Source organism: Pan troglodytes, chromosome 10 (genome assembly GCF_028858775.2).
Source record: "Pan troglodytes isolate AG18354 chromosome 10, NHGRI_mPanTro3-v2.0_pri, whole genome shotgun sequence".
Classification (NCBI taxonomy): Eukaryota; Metazoa; Chordata; class Mammalia; order Primates; family Hominidae; genus Pan; species Pan troglodytes.
This window is the reverse complement of record NC_072408.2, coordinates 53,361,179-53,381,937: the sequence shown is the minus strand read 5'-3', so window position 1 is coordinate 53,381,937 and position 20,759 is coordinate 53,361,179. Positions and strand designations below refer to the sequence as shown.

General features: G+C 42.9%; 1 protein-coding gene across 11 annotated transcripts in view; it reads right to left on the bottom strand.

The window, feature by feature from the left end:
- The window catches only part of PRICKLE1 (prickle planar cell polarity protein 1), a 133,094-nt gene that overhangs the window by 9,576 nt on the left and 102,759 nt on the right, over positions 1 to 20,759 (bottom strand). For 4 of the 11 annotated variants that reach the window (XM_009425556.4, XM_024347576.3, XM_054662909.2 and 1 more), the window contains 4 exon segments: positions 4,448 to 4,627; positions 2,306 to 2,419; positions 1,516 to 1,653; positions 692 to 895 (listed from right to left, as the gene is read on the bottom strand). In XM_009425556.4, the coding sequence (XP_009423831.1) occupies positions 692 to 895; positions 1,516 to 1,653; positions 2,306 to 2,419; positions 4,448 to 4,579 (588 nt within the window). In that variant the 5' untranslated portion in view covers positions 4,580 to 4,627. 11 annotated transcript variants of the gene reach the window in all.

Genomic DNA, 20,759 nt, shown 5'->3' with positions numbered 1-20,759 from the left:
CATCTGTTAAAACACTGGGAAAATCTAAACAAAGACTATGGTTTAGTTAATGGTATTACACTGCTGATAATTTCTTAGTTTTGATACATATATTATGGTTATGTAAGACGTTAGTGTCAGGGGAAGCTGGGAGAAGGGCATGCAGGATCTCTCTGTAATAGCTTTGCAACTCTTCTGTAAATCTAAAATTATTTTAAAATAAAAAGCTAAAGGGAAAAAATTTTTCCTTTCAAGCCATCATCCATTCCCACCTTCCCTGAGGGTAACTACTATTAATTTGGTATTTGTCTTTCCATACCTTTTCTGAGCATAAACAAATACATATATCATATTGTTTTTTAAATTCTTAACAAAAATGAGACCATCTACTACATGCTCTTCTGCAACTTGTATTTTCTCACAACCCACTGAAGACATAATACTTATCAAAGTACAAAGACATCTGCTTCCCTTTCTATCAGGAAGGTGAAAAATTAATTGCGATTTTGACCATTATGGCAAAAAACCGCAATGACTTTTGCAGCAACCAAATATAGATCATTTCATTGTATGAATGTACAGGATTATCTTTAAAACATGCACACAGAACAAAATCCAGGAAATTTTAATATTTTGCTTAGATGTAAACAGTGGAATATTGGCTTAATCTAAGCTTATTTTTCCCAGTGTGAAAGGATGAACTTTTTTTTACCTCGTCACATGCTGAGCACCGTGGTTTGAGCAGTTCTGCATGGTGCCTGCCACAGTGAATTTTTCCATCCTGATAAAAATAGATGAGGTCGACCAGCAGCTCATTGCACGTGAAACAGACAAAACAGGATGGGTGCCAGCACACACCAGGGCCCGCGCGGGAGGCGAACACTGCAACTTCACCTCCATTTATCTTCAAACCACACTACAAACAAATGGGTTTGAATGTAAAAGGATCATTTTTTAAAGACAGGATTCTCAGGCTTTCCTACTTTAGGATAAATCTCGAATTTGTCAGGAATGTATTTATTTTTGCTACCTCTGTTAGTGATTAAGTAGCTCTTTAATGCTGGATTACTGGTGATTCTCCACTGTAAGGCACGTGTCTCAGACATACTACAACTATTTCTAAGGATGGTGTAATCTGATTCACACAAATAGTGGTTTTCCTGTGCCAGCCTCCTGCTGGATACATTTCCTACTCTGAGAACTGCCAGCAAAGATCTGAATGTCTTCATTATGTTTCTGCATCTTTTGAATACGAGATGTATCCTAGCACCTACCTCCATGCCAGGATCCTACCAAAGGCAGGATTTCACCCAATGTTTGCATAAGGGTGATTGACTCCTGCTGTCATACACAGCAGTGTAGCTAGTTACAAATATGAAACATGAATTGCTATTTAATAAAAAGCTAGGCTGTCTTTCTCTCATTTTCTGGAGGCTTTCAGGACCCACACCTCTGCTAGTCCAGTCACCTACCCCCGACTGTCCACCCCATCCACATCACTGCCACAAGCTACGCATCAGAGAAGGGGCTGCTCACCTGCTCACACACAGCATGCATGACTGCTCTGGACAGAAGCTTAATTGTTCCTCTTCCCAGTGCTTCTTTCTTCCGCTGAGCACTGAACACCTGCAACTCTTTTTTCTCCTCTTCACTCAAAGACTGGCAATACCGCACCTTCACAGAAAGCAAAACAGAAACACCACACTGAGTGCACAGTCTTTCTCACCAGTTCTCTACTTCCAGAGTTAGGGTTTCAGGAAGTAAAACAGTAAGTTTAGCTCGACACCCCCACGATTTTAAAATGACACCATATCTGAATTTTACAGCCTCTCTAGAAAAAGGGAAATGCAATGTGAAGGAATACTTTTTTTTTAAAATAAGAAATGTTTAATTGAAAACCCTTATCAACACAGACATTAAAAAATATATATAGGACATTAACCTTTCCACAAAAGGTTTAAACTTGTTAATTGCCACTTTTACTCTCCATTCTACATGCACTCAACTCAACTGCAGGCCTGAATGACCATAAAGCATTCACTCTGGATGCAGGGGCAGGGAAATCTCAGGAATTTGTAGGTTTCTGATCATTGGTGGGTGGCTGCAAACACTATAAAAACCAACTTGTGTTAAGTTTATTACACTGATACTCTTTTCTCTCTTTCTCTCAAAGAATGGAAAGCTGTATTCTCTGGCCAAATTTTAACTAAAGAAAGGCAAAAGGGAGCCCTCGCCAGTGAGGAGTTGGGGTTTATGAGCAGCATCTCAATGCTTCTCATGCATTTTTTCTTCTTTTTTCTAATTAGCCTTCTTCCTGCTATTTTACCTCATTATCATGTGGTGGTAACTGGTACAAAAGCTGTTTAATCCGATGCTTCTCTCCGGGGCTGTTAACGTAAGGAACTTTTTCCTCTGGTAAGCAAGCAAAATAGAGCTGGATCTGCAAAAGAGACAGTGAGAATGGCATCAACATACAGAACTGAGCATCTCAGCTCACTTAATCTTTAAAAGTTACCTTTCCCTAGGTACAGGGTTTGGCCTCTTGTAGCTAATGAGAAGACCAGCTGAGCCAACTCAGCAGAACTGCAAACCTTCAGATAACTAGCACCCAGCTGCTAAATTGCTCTTCAGGAATGTAATTTGTAGTGACAATTAGGGACATCATAAATTATGCACCATAAAATATGCACATTTAAGACCACTCTTCCCGGTGGTGTGGCTCACGCCTGTAATCCCAGCACTCTGGGAGGCTGAGGCTGGTGGATCACCTGAGGTCAGGAGTTCAAGACCAGCCTGACCAACACGGTGAAACCCTGTCTCTACTAAAACTACAAAAATTAGCTGGGCGTGGTGGTGCACGCCTGTAATCCTAGCTACTCGGGAGGCTGAGGCAGGAGAATCGCTTGAACCCGGGAGGCAGAGGTTGCGGTCACCCAAGATTGCGCCACTGCACTCCAGCCTGAGTGACAGAGCAAGAATCCGTCTCAAAAAAAAAAAAAAAAGGGCTACTCTTCCTCAGCCAGTCTTCCAAGGGGTCAGACAAGAGATCAGCAAGAGAGAGTGTCCTGGGTGAATCCTGCAAATTACTACACAGACTGTGTGAAATGGTCCAAAATCCAGCCACTACACGAACACATTTAATTTGCTCTCTGAATTTTACACATCACAAAGACAAAGGCTGTTTTGCTAAATGTTGTAAACTCTTCTTTATCAGGTTCTCTCAAACATCAGCTTTCTTTGCTTCCATGAGTGCTATTTTCTGAATACCTGAAGTCAGCCTCCCCAGGCAAACTGGAGAGAAGCCACATTGAGCTGTACTTTGCTCACTCTGAAAGGAAAACTTAATTTCTGCTTGTTTGTTTTTCTGATGTCTTTAAAGGAACATCCCTTAATGAGTACTGCAAAGGATACTGCAGAGCTGAGAAGGAATAAAAGAAAAAAAAGACAGGAGACAGGAATTTAGGGCCTGTCTACTTCAATACCTTAGTACCACACAAAACCTACCCACTCTAAGTTGTAAGAAGGGATTCTCTCTAAGTAGTTTGTCAAAATATTGCTTTTCTAACTGCTTCACCAGCACTCCACCCTCTCCCCATTCTATCAGCTCTAGAAGCTTTTTACAGTTATAAACACTTACTGAATATCAGCTACATGCGTGCCAGGTACTGTGCTATGCCATGGATAAATAAGGATACCCTATTCTCATAAAACGTCCCACCCTACAGGAAACAGAACCCTAACATCAGAAGCAAAGCAACCACATACCCCACTGTCAACTTTATTTTCAAATGATGCCTCTGCTCTTTTAATAATATTGCCAGTGATTTTCAACAAGTTAATCATTGTAAAGATATTGGGAAAATTAAATAGGCATATGGAATGTTCTCATCTTCCCTAAAATAACAATACAAACAAAGCATAAAATTAACTCTTTAATTTTTTTTCCAATCCCTGTGGTGTAAGTGACAGGCTCTTTTATATGCAAAGTTATCAAAGGTCAAACGTCTAAGCAGTAACACTTCAGAGGGTTTCTGATAGCTCACTATCTCGCTTCCAAAGCAAAAGCATTGCTGAGAACTGGCATGGAAACTTTTCTCTTTTCTTTTATTGCCTTTTTGTTGTCACAGAAGTTTTTTAAAAGGGAAATTCCTCTCACTCTCAAGAGGGATTCATCCGAAATACACATAACCAATGCATATGTAGTACTCTGGATTTCATTCATTAGAGCAAAAATGGGATCCTTATGAGGCTTCTGGAACCATGGGTACGACGAGATTGGAAACTTCCATTGAGAAACTAAACATGACCTTCAAAAGTAAAACTTCAAAGCCATACAAAGAAGAATAAGGACTGAGGAGGGTGGTATTCCAGCATCTCAGTGATGTTCTATCCATTTACAAAATAATGTTCTAAAGTCTGAACTCACACTGAAAAACAAAGAGTAAATATAGGATGATGAAGTTCCTACCTGCTCTGGTCTCAGGCCCGGGGGGACCCAGGCGTACTCCTCCAATGCACAGCCAGAGTCATCATCTGATGTGGAACTTCTCTGACAGCCAAAGGCCAGTTTGCTCATCTTGGGCTCCATCTCCAAAGGCATAAAGTTTAAAGCCTGGTTTCTCAGTCACAGGACATCAAACAATGGCTGCTGTGGACAATATAAGAAAAAACAAAGACATCTAAAACCTGAATGCATTTCTCTTACCCCCACCCAGAGCTTTTATTGAATGCTGTTAACAGACAGCTGGGCCCAGAGAAAGTAACCAAATTACTACTGTCACCACCCCCAGGCCCCAGGCCCCCTGAAATTTAAAATTTAGAGCTATATAATTTGGTAGTAGTCTCTTTGCCAGCTCAGAATTTCAGAACATGCCACCAAAGCTAGTTTATTTCCAGGAGCCTTTAAAAGGTGCCTCTCTACAGTCGATTCCTTAGAAAAGTTCTCAAGAAAGTTGATGTGTTGACTTTCTAACTTGCCCACAAATCCTTGTGACATACTGTAAGTTGTAGAAAGAAGTGTCGGGGTCAGGCCACCTGCCTTGCCCACTACTATGCCCCAGGAAAAATGGCTCAAGACCCCACTCGGCACCCCTGTATTTCCTAAGCAATTTTTCCAACTGAGGCAGTGCTGCCTCCTGAGAGTGGGTCCACTCAGCCAAACTGCTTAGGTTTCAGATTTCTAATTATGTTTTGTAAGACACTAAACTGAGTTTACACACAAAATAGAAATAGCACAATTAAATCCTTATACTGCACATTAAATCCTCAAGCCTTTACTAAGGGCTAAAGTCAGTCAGACATTCATCAGTGAGTTCCTTCAACAAACAGTCACTGAATACAGTACTATGTGAAAATAAAATCCAGCTTGGTGACTGTTAATGTTTAATTGCATCATAAGCAGGCATTCGCTGAAAAGTTATGCAGTCAGTGCCTAGTATGTGTGAAATGTCATCAGCCTGCTATGGGCAGAGTAAGATGTAAATCCTCCTCTGAATAAAAAGCCTCCTTGGATGAAGGGCTATAAAAGTGTCAAGACAACATTCCCTGCCCTAGAACCCAGGAACTTTGCTATCACCATTTATGTTCTTTGTATCTTCTGATTATTAAAATCATCCCTCATCCCAGGGCACAAAGAAAAAAATAATAATAGCAGAACTTTCAGAACCAGATGGAGAGATGGAGCTTTTTTATACCTGGGCCTTTCACCCACAAAAAAATGATGTAAAGAAAGAAAATTATAGATAATTATCCTGACCCAATGATTTTAGAGAAAACAAGGTTCAGGAAAGTCAAGAGACTTGTCCAAGGTCATATGGCTAAAAGCCAGAGTCTAGTCACACATACACACTGACATGTCAGACTTCCAAAAATTCTTCTGCCTCAATAAACATTCTTCTATCTCAGGAAGGATGTCAAAAAAAAAAAAAGTTCTCATTCGCTTAAACAAGTGGAAAAGGCAGTGAAAAGCCATACACTTTCAGCCTGAGACTAAGTCATTTTTCAGCGACTATCTCAATTCAACTCTAAATACTGAGTGTTGGAAAATACTACCTATTAAAACCTTTGATTATTGGCCGGGTGTGGTAGCTCACACCTGTAATCCCAGCACTTTGGGAGGCTGAGGCAGATGGATCACAAGGTCAGGAGTTTGAGCTCAGCCTGGCCAACATGGTGAAACCCCATCTCTACTAAAAACACAAAAATTAGCCAGGCGTGCTGGTGGGTGCCTGTAATCCCAGCTACTCGGGAGGCTGAGGCAGGAGAATCGCTTGAAACCAGGAGGCGGAGGTTGTAGTGAGCTGAGATTGCACCCCTGGACTCCAGCCTGGGCGACAGAGCGAGACTCCGTCTCGAAAAAAATAAAATAAAATAAAACTTGATTAAAATTTATGGTTTTTCTTTTATAAATGATAGGACATTGAGAAAATTAACATTGTAACAGTTCATAAATGAAGGGCAAGCACCTCATAGCTACAATCTTTATTAGCAGTAGGAGCAATGCCACACATATATTATTCCAACTAATAAATTTAACTTTCATTCACCCTGAACAAGAAGTGAAGATGACCTCATTTCCTACACTACCACTGGGAGGTTATGACCTTTTAAACAAGGCATCATTTCACACAGGTGCAACTCATTCATGTCTTGACTAAGGAAAGGCTTTCTAAACATAGGCGTAATCCTCTGACTCCTCAATAAAAAAGGATGTGTTAATGAGTCAGAAAATGTCTTGGATATTTTGAAAAAACCACTCCCACATGTCAAAGGAAGAGAACCAGAGGTTAAGAATTTAATTAGTAACTCTAAAACTCCTACCAGGAGAATGAGTGCCTTCAATGAAATTTAACCCAAATCATGAAATATGAACATCTGCCCCCTGCTAAATCAGGCTAAGCAGGGAGACACTAAGGTATTTGCTCTGCAGATTTACAAAGAATATAAATATTAAATAGAACCTAAAAATTAAATGTCACTGGATTATAAAACAAGAGAAAACATCACAAATTAAGACAAGCCATGGATTTTCCAAGCCAGCACAAAGATACAGATTGCCGAAGATGTGAATTACTTTTACAGCTGTACTCCCTGATTAGCCTTTTTGTGAAAAATGTGCAGTAAATTACTATCCTAATCAAGGTAAATCAACGTTAGCACTACATGCCACCATCCCACCATCCCCTCCTCCCAATCACCTGGAAGTTCTGGCCACATCTCAATCTTACAATTCCCACAAGTTCATTCCAGCCTTTCAACAAATTACACTGAGGATTGACTGTCATTCATGCACAAAGTAAAGAGTCCAACTGAAGGACATGAGTGACAATACCCTTTTCATTACAGGCATGGCTTTCTGTTTCATTTTTTAGCAGATGGCTAACTTACTTCTCCATGCCTGGCTGGTACCATTAGTGTTACGGCATTTAATCACTGTATCAAGCAACCCATGGTAAGTGGTGTCTCATTTAACAGATGGGGAAACTGGGCCTCAGAGCAATGTCCCTCAGGGTCAATTGCCCAAGGTCAGTAAGTGGTCTTAGGACCGGTCTTGGCTGTGATCCTAAACCCCTGCAACCCCACACTGCCTCCAGGGGGGGAGTGCTAATGGAGCCAATTCCTTTTTCTTTGGTGAATCAGCCAAGCTACCTGCGCTGCAGACACACAAAATGACACAACTGGAAGGTAGTCCACTTTACCCACGGAAGGCATTTTAAGGATATACAGTCAAAAAGGATTGTAAAAATTCAATGGCCTCATGAGCACTTGGTTCAGTTTATTCACTGACGAAAGTTTTTTTTTCCTTTATATCAGAGAATACTTAAAATGACAAAACCATTCACTCGCAAGTTCTCAGAGCTCATCAAAACACAAACATTAAAAAAATGTTGGCTGGGTGCAGTGGCTCACACCTGTAATCCCAGCATTTGGGAGGCTGGGGGGGCGGGGGCAGACCACCTGAGGTCAGGAGTTCAAGACCAGCATGGCCAACCTAGTGAAACCCCAAATCTACTAAAAATATAAAAGTCAGCTGGACGTGGTGGTATGTCCCTGTAATATCAGCTACTCAGGAGGCTGAGGGAGGAGAATTGCTTGAACCGGAAGTTGCAGTGAGCCAAGATCGCACCATTGCACTCCAGCCTGGGTGACAAGAGCAAAACTCCATCTCAAAAAAAAAAAAAAGTTACATGGCATGGCCTCCACTGGGACCAGGCTGTGCTAAGAGTTGCTACATCATCACTAGCAACTTCTTTTTTCTTTTTCTTTTTTGAGTTTTGCTCTTGTTACCCAGGCTGGAATGCAATGGCGCCATCTTGGCTCACCACAACCTCCGCCTCCCAGGTTCAAGAGATTCTCCTGCCTCAGTCTCCCAAGTAGCTGGGATTACAGGCATGTGCCACCACACCCAGCTAATTTCATATTTTTAGTAGAGACGGGGTTTCTCCATGTTGGTCAGGCTGGTCTTGAACTCCTGACCTCAGGTGATCTGCCCACTTCGGCCTCTCAAAGTGCTGGGATTACAGGCGTGAGCCACTGCACCTGGCTAATTTTGTATTTTTAGTAGAGACGGGGTTTCTCCATGTTGGTCAGACTGGTCTCAAACTCCTGACCTCAGGTGATCTGCCCGCTTTGGCCTCCCAAAGTGCTGGGATTACAGGCTTGAGCCATGGCACCTGGCTTCTAGCAACTTATTTACCTGATAACACGAAAACTTCAATTTAGATTTTTCTTTTTCCTATTTATCTGTCACCCAGGCTGGAGTGCAGTGGCACAATCATGGCTTATTGCAGCCTGTCTACCTCCCAGGTCCAAACAATCCTCCTACCTCAGCTTCCCAAGTAGGTGGGACCACGGGCATGTGCCACCACACCAAAGTTTTTTGTTTTTGTTTTTTGTAGAGATGGGGTCTCCCTATGTTGCCCAGGCTGGTCTCAAACTCTTGGACTCAAAATATCCTCCTGCCTCGGCCTCCCAAAGTGCTGGGATTACAGGCGTGAGCCATGGCACCTGACTTCTTTCTTATTTTTAAAGATTGCTTGTACTTGCCAAGAGATCCTGAGAGTCTATTCTTAAGTGTATCAGTCGGGTAAAGCAGTGGCAGCTAAACACAGTTCTTACGCTTGTAAAAAGTTACACTAAAAATTATAAAAACGTGGCCAGGCGCAGTAGCTCACGCATGTAATCCCAGCACTTTGGGAGGCCAAGGCGGGTGGATCACCTGAGGTTGGGAGTTTGAGACCAACCTGACCAACATGGAGAAACCCCGTCTCTACTAAAAATACAAAATTATCCAGGTGTGGTGGTGCACACCTGTAATCCCAGCTACTCGAGAGGCTGAGGCAGGAGAATCGCTTGAAGCCAGGAGGCAGAGGTTGCGGTGAGCCGAGATCACACCATTGCACTCTAGCCTGGGCAACAAGAGCAAAACTCCGTCTCAAAACAAAACAAAACAAAATATATATATATACACATATGTATATATATGTATATACATATGTATATATGTGTATATATGTATATACGTATATGTGTGTGTGTGTGTGTGTGTGTGTGTATATATATATATATGTGACCTCACAAATAACCCTTCCTTAGGCATTTAAAACACTATATGGTATTTACTTTTGTAGCACAGAAGGAAGAAGGGAGCCTGGCCATTCCTTCTGCTCTGGGTCATGGCTGAAGGTCTTCCTGAGGATACCTAACCATGGTTGAATGTGGTCTGCCAAAACATCATGCTTTAAGCCAAGCATATGAGACCACAGGTAAATCAGACCTAATAGAAAAATTCTAATAACTTTATTTTCAGGTATTGTCTCTTAAGGTTAATCACATGAAATGGGCAGAATCAGGTTCAAAAGTAGGCTGCATTATAATGGAAATAGAACTATTCAAAGTTGGGGTTATGACAGAGTAAAACTTTTTTTATGATGCTTTTTTCTTTTGTAGAACCATGCTTAGATGAACTAACAGTGGCCCTGCCCTATACTTTTTTTTTTTTTTGGTAAAATTTTATTTGGACGTTACTTTAAACTTCCAAAAAGTTGCAACAGTAAAAGAACTCTGATACGTCCCTTACCCAGACTCATCAATGGTTTACATTTTGCTCCATTTGCTTTTGCATCATCATCCTCCCTCCCTCTCCCTCTTTCTCTCTCTCATATGTATACACACTTCTGTGGGATCCATTTGAGAGTGTATTTTTTTACATTCTTTTACCTAACCACAGCTCAAAACATCAGTATTCTTGACTATTCTAAGGCAGATTTATTGTCTTGGTCTTAAAATGCTGTAGCAAACTTAATCATAAATGAATGTCAACTATGCATTAACCAATCCTGTGCTAAGTTTGGAAATAAATCAATAGGCATCCTATTTCTCCAGTGTCTCTCTATAATTTTGAATGTAAATAAACCTCATAATGCAGGAGAAAAAAAAGCAAAACAGTTTTCAGAGATGGGTTTGTTCAGGTTCCAAATAGTCTGACCATTAAGGAGGTGTGTGGAGGGCACAAAACCTTTTAACAGCTACCACCACCATCAAAGATGGCATTGGGAGGGGGTGGTCAAGCACAAGGAACAGCTGTTAGAACTTAATTCTCTAGCAGGTTCATGAGTTCTTTGCAGACACTATTTTGAAAACTAAAAGCCTACTATCAGAGTCAAGTAGAGAAATAAATGTCAAACAGAAAAGAAGGGTATGGTCACAAGGGAGGTGAGAAAGAAGCCCAAGGTCATGTAGAGAGAGCTGGGATACTTTTTTTTTTTTTTTTAGAAAGGCAAGGAATATCATGGGGCTATTCCATGCAATAGAAAATGGAACAGTTCCATTTCCCTCCTTTGTCCTTTCTCTTGCCTCTTCCTTCAAAATAGTTAAATAGCTATTTCTTATCATTAAAAACAAAGACAAGCAGCTAACAGATGTATGACTTCTCAATCATCATCGTCAAGAGAACATCTGACCCAAAGGCTAAGGGCTATACTTAGGGAATGGAATCTGATGCTCTCAGCATTCAGTAAACTTGGTCCTGATGTCTTCAAAGCTTTGACAAGTCAACAAACATCTTGAGACCTGATTTTAAAAAATAGCCACTATTTGCCTTCCAAAGATGGTCTAAGGATGTTTTAAAACAGAAAAGAATTTCACGACCATAAATAATTAAAGCTCCTATTGCAACGTACCAATTGGCATTGCTGCTTCCACTGGGACTAAACAGACTTTCTTGAAGCTAACCAGTGACAAATGGAATTGAAACAATATGTTAATAACAAAACCTGAGTTTCATCTTCTTTTTGAGCTTGCGAGAGCTCTAGCCTTCTGAACGGCAGACAATTTTGCCAAGTTATTGACCAACGTTTCCAGCTGCTTTGGTAGCAGCTTCTAACCAGTCCCCACATAAAGCCTCCAACACCATACACATAGCGCGTGTCCGTGCACACATTCGCACACAGCATGTGTAGTGGTCTATGGAGCATGACAGTTTTTCTAGGTAAAGCTTGTTCCCCAAATTCAAGTATGGCCTTATTCATATAACATAGTGATATAATGAGGGGTTCCTTTGTGAAATTTACTTTCTAGGTTCATTCACTGCATTCATTCATTCATCCTTATATTTAAAGTTGTTATTGAATGGTTCTGGGGAATGCCAAAAGGAGCCAACTGACATTTATTCCATTAAAAGCCAGAACTTAGAAAGAAATGTAGCCGCCGGGTGCAGTGGCTCATGCCTGTAATCCCAGCACTATAGAGGCTAAGGTGGGTGGATTACTTGAGGTCAGGAGTTCGAGACCAGCCTGATCAACATGGTGAAACCCCCATCTCTACTAAAAATACAAAATTAGCCGGGCATGGTGGCGCATGTCTGTAATCCCAGTACTTGGGAGGCTGAGGCAGGAGAATTGCTTGAACCTGGGAGGCAGAGGCTGCAGTGAACCAAGATCATGCCATTGCCCTCCAGCCTGGGCAACAAGAGCGAAACTCCATCTTAAAAAAAAAAAAAAAAAATTCCATTATTCATCTCCTTGCTTTCTTTCGTGGTGGCACGTGTAAAAATTATATGTGATTTAGCCTTCAGCTGATCATTTGTTTTCATTTTGAGCACAGTAGAAAACACTGGCTTCGGGATTCAAGAAACAGAATGGCCCCTGACCCATACATTTATGATAACTAGCAAACTTTTTGTAGGTTTTTTTCTCCCTGCTCTCATAATGTTTTGATCCCTGCTACCTGTCTCTTATTAAGATGCCTTTCTCTTTTGCCCACAGCCAACAACCTCCAAACCTTTCAAAATTTGTTGCTTCCAGTATTAGGCAACCATTCTTTGAAAAAGTTTGTCTAAAAGTACACAGAAGCTGGGCATATGCCTATACTCTCAGCTACCTGGTGGCTGAAGTGGGAGGATTGCTTGAGCCCAGGAGTTTGAGACCAGCCTGGGCAATATAGCAAGACTCTGTCCCAAAAAAAAGTCTATGTAGTAATTATAGCATGGACAAGGGCTTAAGGACTTCTCCTATAAGCACAGTAACCACTGGTGAAATAAGATAGCATACAGTGTGAGAAGGTGTTATTCAAACTAAAGAGAAGGTTTATTATTTCGTTATACTATTTTGGCCACTTGGGGATCATTTCATTTTCTACTGGTCTGTATGCTGCTTCCAGGATAGCTAAGGATTATTATCTTGATTGACCTTGACATATACATAAATGAGCCATAACTATGTTTCTGTAAAGAGCTTAATAAGTCAGCACAGTATATGAAGGTCCAGAGGCAGTGAAGAGTGGACGGTTTTGCTAGAAGACAGATTCTTCCAAAGAAGCAACAACAGATGGCAATGGTGTCTGAATCCCATTTTCAAGAATTACACATTTCAGGCAGAAAACTGTGGGCTTCTCACTACAGGCAATGGGAAGCTGCAAAAGACATGAATGGAGACTGCCACAAGATACTTCTGGGTCTTAAAGAAGATTAATATGGTAGTGATGGTCAGGAAAAAGATAAAGAACCTGAGAGGGGCCAATTAGTACACTGTCCCTAAGAAAGCTTACACATAGTGACTTGGGGAGGGAAAGTAAAAGGAACTAATAGGAAAGGAAGAAATTGGGCCAAAGACAGTTTTGAGTATTAGGTGATTGACATACCAATACATAAGTACCTTAGGGCAACTCAGAAGGGGAGTGAGGATTTGAGGGATTTCAGGAGAATGAGTTTAATCAGATACATATTGAGGTTGTAACTGTATATCAGGTCTGGTATGATTCCTATTATTCATAATTTTCTTGAACCAAGTCACCAAATCAAAATCATGCAAATAGAAAACAGTAATTGTCAGGGCCTGCCATTGAAAATGAAGTATAAGGTCATATCCCTAATTACATTTTTTTCTCCAATGCAATCCCACTCTAGTTCCTATATGAAGACTACCATGGCATTGTAAGATCCCTATGAAAAAGTATTTCTTGTGTGAACATGCCCAGGGAAGTTAGAAATCCTCTGATCACCAAAAGCCAGAACAGATACTGATTTGTGAAGTCAGTTAGGCCAACATTCCCTAGGTGTCCCCTGCTGCTAAGTGCCATCCGTGGGCTACAAACTGTTTAACAGCTTCTTTGTTAAACTGCTTGTTAACAAGGCCTTAGTGCATGGAAGATGCAGATCACAGGTTCTCCATTAAAAAGCTACTCCAATTCTCCCAGACTACATACGCAGGTGAATTAAATTTAACTACAGACTAATTTAGCAGTACAGAAACACGTCACACATCCATTCTTTTCACAATACAAAATATACCACCCTTATGGATATACACATTTCCTTGTTTAGGATGTCCTTAACTTCAATCGAGATGTGAATTTTACAGTAAAAGAGACACTAAACTGTCATTTCTTTAAAGGTTTCACACACTCAAGGGGCATTCAGTGCTTACTGTCTACTAAAGACAAAGTCACTGCCAACCAAGCCCAATTCAATTTCACTTATTTGAAAAATAAAAACATAATGAAGTTATCAGGAGATATTGTTTATGAAACATTCCTTTACTAAGTTTTCCATACGAGCAATTAGTGGCATTAGGCCATATGCCCTTTAGTATTTTCTGTATTTTCCAGGTAAACCTCCGTCCAGCATTTTCGAGGTAAACCTCCATCCAGTTTGTACATTTCCCAACAGCTGAGTGGGCTATCACACATCACCCAATGGTCAAGAAACTATCCATTTTTCCAAGAGGAAATGTGGAACTCTTTCAAAGCATTCTAATTTCATGCACAAGTACATTCCATGACAGTAAGAAACAAAAGGAGGAAACATGACGACAAAGCCTGGTCCTCCGCCAGCGCGGCGCTTCTAGGGTCAGATTATCCGCACACGAGTATGTAAAGACAAAATCCAAAATGCATGCCATGGAATGAGGGGCACCACACAAGGCGGTGCTCTAATGAGCCCATTATTTTCCATAATGGGGGATGCAGATATTTTCTCAAAATCGTGTTCCCCTCAGTCTTCTATTGATTTTTTGGATTTCTATTTTCAACAGTGGCCCGAGGAAACGGCAGCCAGACTTGACTCCAATGTACACACAGACTCAGGTTTCGCCCCGTCACCTGTTGGCTCCTGAACAACACTCCTCTTTGTGAAACTTACAGCACTCATTTGAAACAAGTTTCCAGAGAAAACACTTCAAGAAAGTGTTTGAGAAGTCACAAGACTCGAGTTGTAATAACAAATTCCACACATAGCCTGGCTTATAAGGACACAGACTAACGGGAAAGGCCGAGCTTTTAAAAATGGGGCTGGAGGAAGCGAGAAGGAAAGGATGTCACCGTACTTTGGGAAAACTCAGCCGGCCAATTCTTGATGGGGCTGCCAGTGATGGCTGCAGGGGGTCCCCTGGGTCGTCCCCATCCCCGCCGCCGCAGCAGCAGAGACGCCTCAGAGCGGGCGTCGGCGCCCCCTGGGCCCCGCAAACTCTGCGCTCCAGGCGGCGGCCGCTGCTTAGGCCGCGAGGGGGCGCCCTGGGCCGTGGGTCGACCGGCTCCGGCCCCTCTATGCGTCCCCGGCCCCAGGAGCCAGAGGCCGAGCTCAGGACTCAGAGGCAGCGAGCGAACCCCTCCTCGGCGCCGACGCGAAGCCCCGAGAGAACAGTGCCCCTTGTCCTCCAGCATAGAACAGTCGCCTTCGAATTCCCCGTTACCCTCCTCCAGCAGAAAGCCTCGCGCCGCTCTTGGCGCCGTGTCACCTCCACGGAGCAGCACTCGCCCTGCGGCTGGACGGTGGGGCCGAGCAGCCACGGGTCCCCACGTCTGTCCCTCAGCTTCCAACGAGAAGCCCCTCGCCGGCGCGCACCCTGCAGCCCTCCCGCGTTCAGTCCCCGCCGCCGGATGCCATCCAGCCCTGGGACCCAGACAGCGGCTCCCACCTGCGGCCCGGACAGCGGCCGAGCGCGGCCTGCAGCCCCTCGCGGCGCCGGCCCCTGAGCCCTCGGCGCGCACTAGCCGCCCGCCCGCTCTGCGTCTGAAGGAGGCTGGCGGCCCGGAGCGGGAGCGGAGGGCTCCCGAAGGAAAAGAGGGCTGGGTGCCCTACGAGTCACCCGCACCCACTCATTTCCGGAGGAGACCCCAGAAGGGTGGGGCAGCAAGCACCGGGCCCCCACTACATTGCAGCGGACCGCGCCCCCGGGTCGCGTCCCGGTGCTGGCCCCGCCTGGCGGGCGAGGGGTCGCCCCCGCCCCGCCGTGACGCACTTTCCCCCCCGGCCGGTCCCCGCCGAGCTCCCTGGCGGCGCAGCGCGGCGATCCTCACCCGCTGCAGCCCCTCAGCAGCCGTGAGGCATCCCACAAAAGGTCCTCCAGCTCCGCAGAGACCCTCGGTCCCTGCCGGCGTGACGGACTCTGCTCCCCCGGGTTGGAGTCGCCTCGTCCAGGCCACTGCATCCCCCAAGCCCCAGCTCCGCGTCCTTCCAGGATCCTGCTCTGCGGGGAGAAAAACTCGTCTCCGCTCAGCGCCGGGAGCTCGCCTGGGGCCGGCGATCTTCAAAAGTAATCAGAGCCCGCAGTAAAAAAAAAAAAAAAAAAAGTAACCATTTCGTTTCCTGCCGATCCCGCCCTTCGATCCCAGCCGGACCCAGCTCCCCGCTCCCGCCCGCGGGCGGCGCCTGCCCAGCCTGCTCCCGCCGCCGCCCGCTTTCCAGGAACTGTCACTGCTGACCGTGCCCCTGGCCGATCTCCACGAGGTCCCGCGCGCACAATTCCTCGAAAAGTTACCCACCCCCTTGGCCAGCCTAGCGGCTCGAGCACCTACCGCCGTCCGCCCGCTCCATTCTCCGGAGCCCAGTGAGTGAAGCCGCTAAGATGCAAATACCCTAGGACGCTTATGTAAACTTCCCCCTCCCGCAGGTGCACGCGCGGGCCACGAAACGCTGGGAGAATATGAAAGGCCACCTCTTAAAGAAATCAACTCCACTCTGCCCATAACAATGATGTCAGCAAATGGCACATTTAAGCAAGTTCTCACTTGGAAGGGCTCATTAGCATATGAATTCTCTTAGGACTTTCCCTGCATTTCGGAGTGATTCCTACTGCTTAGCGCAGGAGATTTATTTTTATCAGTAAATAACAGCAAAGAAAAGGAGCCAAGGTCACGCGATGTACTAACTCAAGAACACTACTGAGAGTTTTTACAAATAGGTTAAGTGAATATCATTATTCAAACACAAGGAAGTGTCCCATACTGAAGCTAATCTTGTTTCTGAGCTATTTGTAGGTACACTGAGAGAAAGTGGAGTTTGGCTTCAGTTGTCTACAGAAAGGGTCAAGAGAAGCAAAACATACCCTCAAAGCAAGCCCAGAAAAAAAATGATAGATTAGTACTCATCAGTAGAGGTCTAATCTCTTCTGAACTACAAATTTTAGTTTCCACTATAGCCTCCTTATCACAAGGTGATAGAAATACCAAGAGAATGAAGGGGGAAATGCAATATTTAAGAGCTTCATCAATTTGTAAAATATCAGTAAATAAAAGCAATTTAAAGTGGTCACCAGTTCCTTTGGTATCTTTTTTTTTTTTTTTTAAGCTAAAAAATAATCCTGTACCATCAGGATTCCTTGGGAGTGATTTGCAACCTATATGGTTCTACAGTATACACGTGAACAATAGCTCATTGTAACTGTGATTTAAAAATACATAAACAAGTTGCCATAAATAGATCAGTCAAGTAAATCACTCTGTGGCCAAATTCTGTTATCTCAGCTACAAAGTAAGGCAGCTGAGAAGTTTTTTTTGTTTGTTTTTTTGTTTTTTTTGTTACTCTCTTAAAGTGGCAGAAACAGAAAAGTTGTGGCTCTGCTGGTAGACTAGTTTGGAAACACTGATTCGGACAACACAATTTGTAATTCAAATAGACTCTTTATTGGCCAAATGGATTCCGGTTTTGAAGACGATTCCCAAAACGTTCTGATATAGAACTCTTCTGGCCTTAGGCCTAGGTTAGGGATTTGTGGGAAGACTTCAAAGGTTACCATTTTCCTCTGTGGATCTGTAAAATTAACCATGAATACCTAAGTCAGATTTCCTTTTTCCTACTTCACTCTGTTTGGGCTTCCTCAGGGAAGATTTCAACTACCTACCTATAGGAGAAATGCGCAATCAATTATTGATTTAAATCAAACTCTGAAATATCATATGATTATGATAAAGGGAGTATCAGCAGGTGAATACATTAAGCCAGGCAGACCCTTTTTGGAATAGCTTTTAAAGGACAGCTACACATTAGGCAACAAAATACTTCCAACTACAAACTATAGCAGCACTTATCACTATTAAATGTCAGCCATTGTAAATGTGCTTCCTCTAACGCAGTTACTTGTAAATACGTTTTGTTATATTTTCAACAGGTACTGTCATGGTTTATTATCCATTGTAAGCGTTTTTAGTGATGGAGCAGTGTGGAGACAGTTGCAAGCTTCCTACAAAGGTTCAATCTCAATGAAACAGACTTTAGTCTGGTCTGAAAGGGGTTGTTATTGTCAAGGGTGAACTTATGCAGAATGGAGAGCAAGGCCCCCAACCAGCATCCTTTTGTTTCAGCCAGGTGGAATATTCATGCTTGCAGATCACACTTTAGGGGCCAGTTGAGAAAGGAAGCCCAAAAATTCACAGGGCTTGGTTCCCTCGTGCCATCCTGGTCTTTGCTCTAAGGTCATCTCTACAGAGAAGGCTTCAACTCCCTAACTAAAATATCACCCTCCCTCCATTTGCAATATTTGTCTGCAAAGCACTTAGCATTGCCAGGTGTTTACATGTCTATTTGTTTATCGTTCGTTGTCTTTCTCCTTTCCTAGAAGCTGGGGACTTTGGGGACTCACTACTGTATTCTCAGCACCTAGAATGATGCCTGGCACATAGCAGACAAATTTAATAAACATGAGTTAAGTGAATGAATGATTCTCAGACATTATTCTTCTCAGGCCCTCATAAGTATACTATACCTGTACAAGTCTGTTTCTAATCTAAAGTCAAGCTGAACTACAATGTCCTAATGGAGGAGAGGATAATAGAAAATCAGAAATATGCCAAAGGCAGAGAAATAAAGAGGCAGCATTTTGTTTGTCAAATGTCAGCCAGCTGCGTTGGGTCTGGTAGAAAGAGATAAAGGACACAGTACAAAGCCAACTTTGGCGCTAATCCCTGGTTCTTCCATGTTGTGTATATAGTGACCTTGAGGTCTTTTCTGCTCCTTGCCTTCATTTTTTCCCTTGTAAAAAGACCTCCTTTTTAGTTTTAAGGGTAAGAGTTAGTTGCTCTTGGTATCAGACATTTGAAAGGATTTATAACTACTGTAAGTTCCAGCAATCTAGGAAGAATGTATTTAAATGATTAGATGTCTTTCAGGTTTCTTAATAGAAATGAGAGATCAAAGGCTCTGATAATCACAAATGACATCTAACCTAAATTTGAGGGGCAGTTGGCAGATGTAGTATTAAATAGGGTGACAGTTCTAGTTTTCAATGCGAGCGTATTCCAGAACAGCAGTTTGGTTGTTCTGACTATGTAGATAGGTACCTAAAAGAATCACAAAATCAATCATACAAATGTAGAGTTCACAAAACCCTTGGGATCCTACATCTTACCCAGATGAAGAAACTAATATCCAAAGGAATCACTGTAATGATATTTTGTTTCTTTCCAAATTTGTTACTGCTGAAAGTTTATGCCAAATGTGTTACTTTCTTGTCAATTTTAAACATTTCTGTTGTATCCCCGATTGGTCATTATACCCTGGTGGGTCATTGAACATTTGCAAATTCTAGTTACCATTACCTGGGTCTGTGGCATCCCCAGGGAAGGGCCCCAAGGCAGATACCAAGCTCTTCTTAGGGCTAACAGGCATTATAAAGTTTTATAATAGGTTGCAGTTTCCCAAGGTCTCCAATTACTCTTTCCCCTTTGATTATATTTAAAGCAATGTGATTAGAGAGCACTGGTTCTTTAACGTTTTCTACACCCAATCCCTCTTTAGATTTACTACTCCAATAATCCTAGGCACCCATCCCCTCCCAGACCCTCCTTCCTTTGTGAGGGAGGTAAACTCTCCCTTCACAGTACCCTGATGCACTGGGTTTGAAGTTAGGAGACTTAAATGTCTATTATCTGTCAATTACTATGTGACAATGGGAGGAATCACTTCTCTAAGGTGTTGTGTTTTTCATCTCTAAAAATGCTGGAGTTTGGATTAGGTCAATGTTTAGAACTTTTGAGGAGAGAACACAATCCACTTTCCAACTAAAACAAAAAATCTCGGCCAAGCGTAGTGGCCCACACCTATAATCCCGGCACTTTGGGAGGCCAAGGCGGGTGGATCACTTGAGGTTAGGAGTTCAAGACCAGCCTGGCCAGCATGATGAAACCCCATCTCTACTAAAAATACAAAAATTAGCTGGGCATGGTGGCGGGCACCTGTAGTCCCAGCTACTTGGGAGGCTGAGGCAAGAGAATTGCTTGAACCCAGGAGGCAGATGTTGTAGTGAGATCATGCCACTACACTCCAGCCTAGGTGACAGAGTGATACCCTGTCTCCAAAAAATAAATAAATAAAATGAAATAAACATCTCAATATAGAAACAGAAGTGTCACTGCTTTGTTGAAGTTCTGGACTGGCTTCCTCCTGACACTCTCCCACAACTCTCCTCACCCCTGTTCTTCCAAGGCAGCCCCCAGGAACCTCCCTCTCTAACTAGATGCTCCCAGAAGCTCCACCAGTTCTAGTATTTCCTGGGTCTCTAAAGACTCAATAGCTGATTATGACACTAATACCAGATAGGTGTTTACAGCTGTGCTGTCTGGAGTCCACAGCCCAAGTTGTGTGGGAGAATATAGGACCAGGTCCATTCATTGACCTTGTTCAGGGTTGTTATCTACTACTGAAGACACACTGCCATCTTTGCCCACCCTAACCCTTACTCCCAACTATTCTGAAATACTCCTTCCCCCAACCCAGGAAATGTTTGTTACTTTTCATGAACAGATAATTAAACTAGCATTCAGCTTAATTGAATAAAAAACTTTAGGTTCTGACCTTAGGCTCTGCAACCCTCTCAACACCTGTCCATCTGTGGTTTGATACACTCTTAAATTTCACTACTGAAAAGCTACCAAAATGTTAAGAAACTAAGAAAATATATTCCAATAAATATTGAGAGAGCTGTACCATGGCAACATATCCAACATTTATTAAATTGCAAACCCCAGTATATAGTATAATCATATTATTATAAGTAATATTTGGTAAGCTG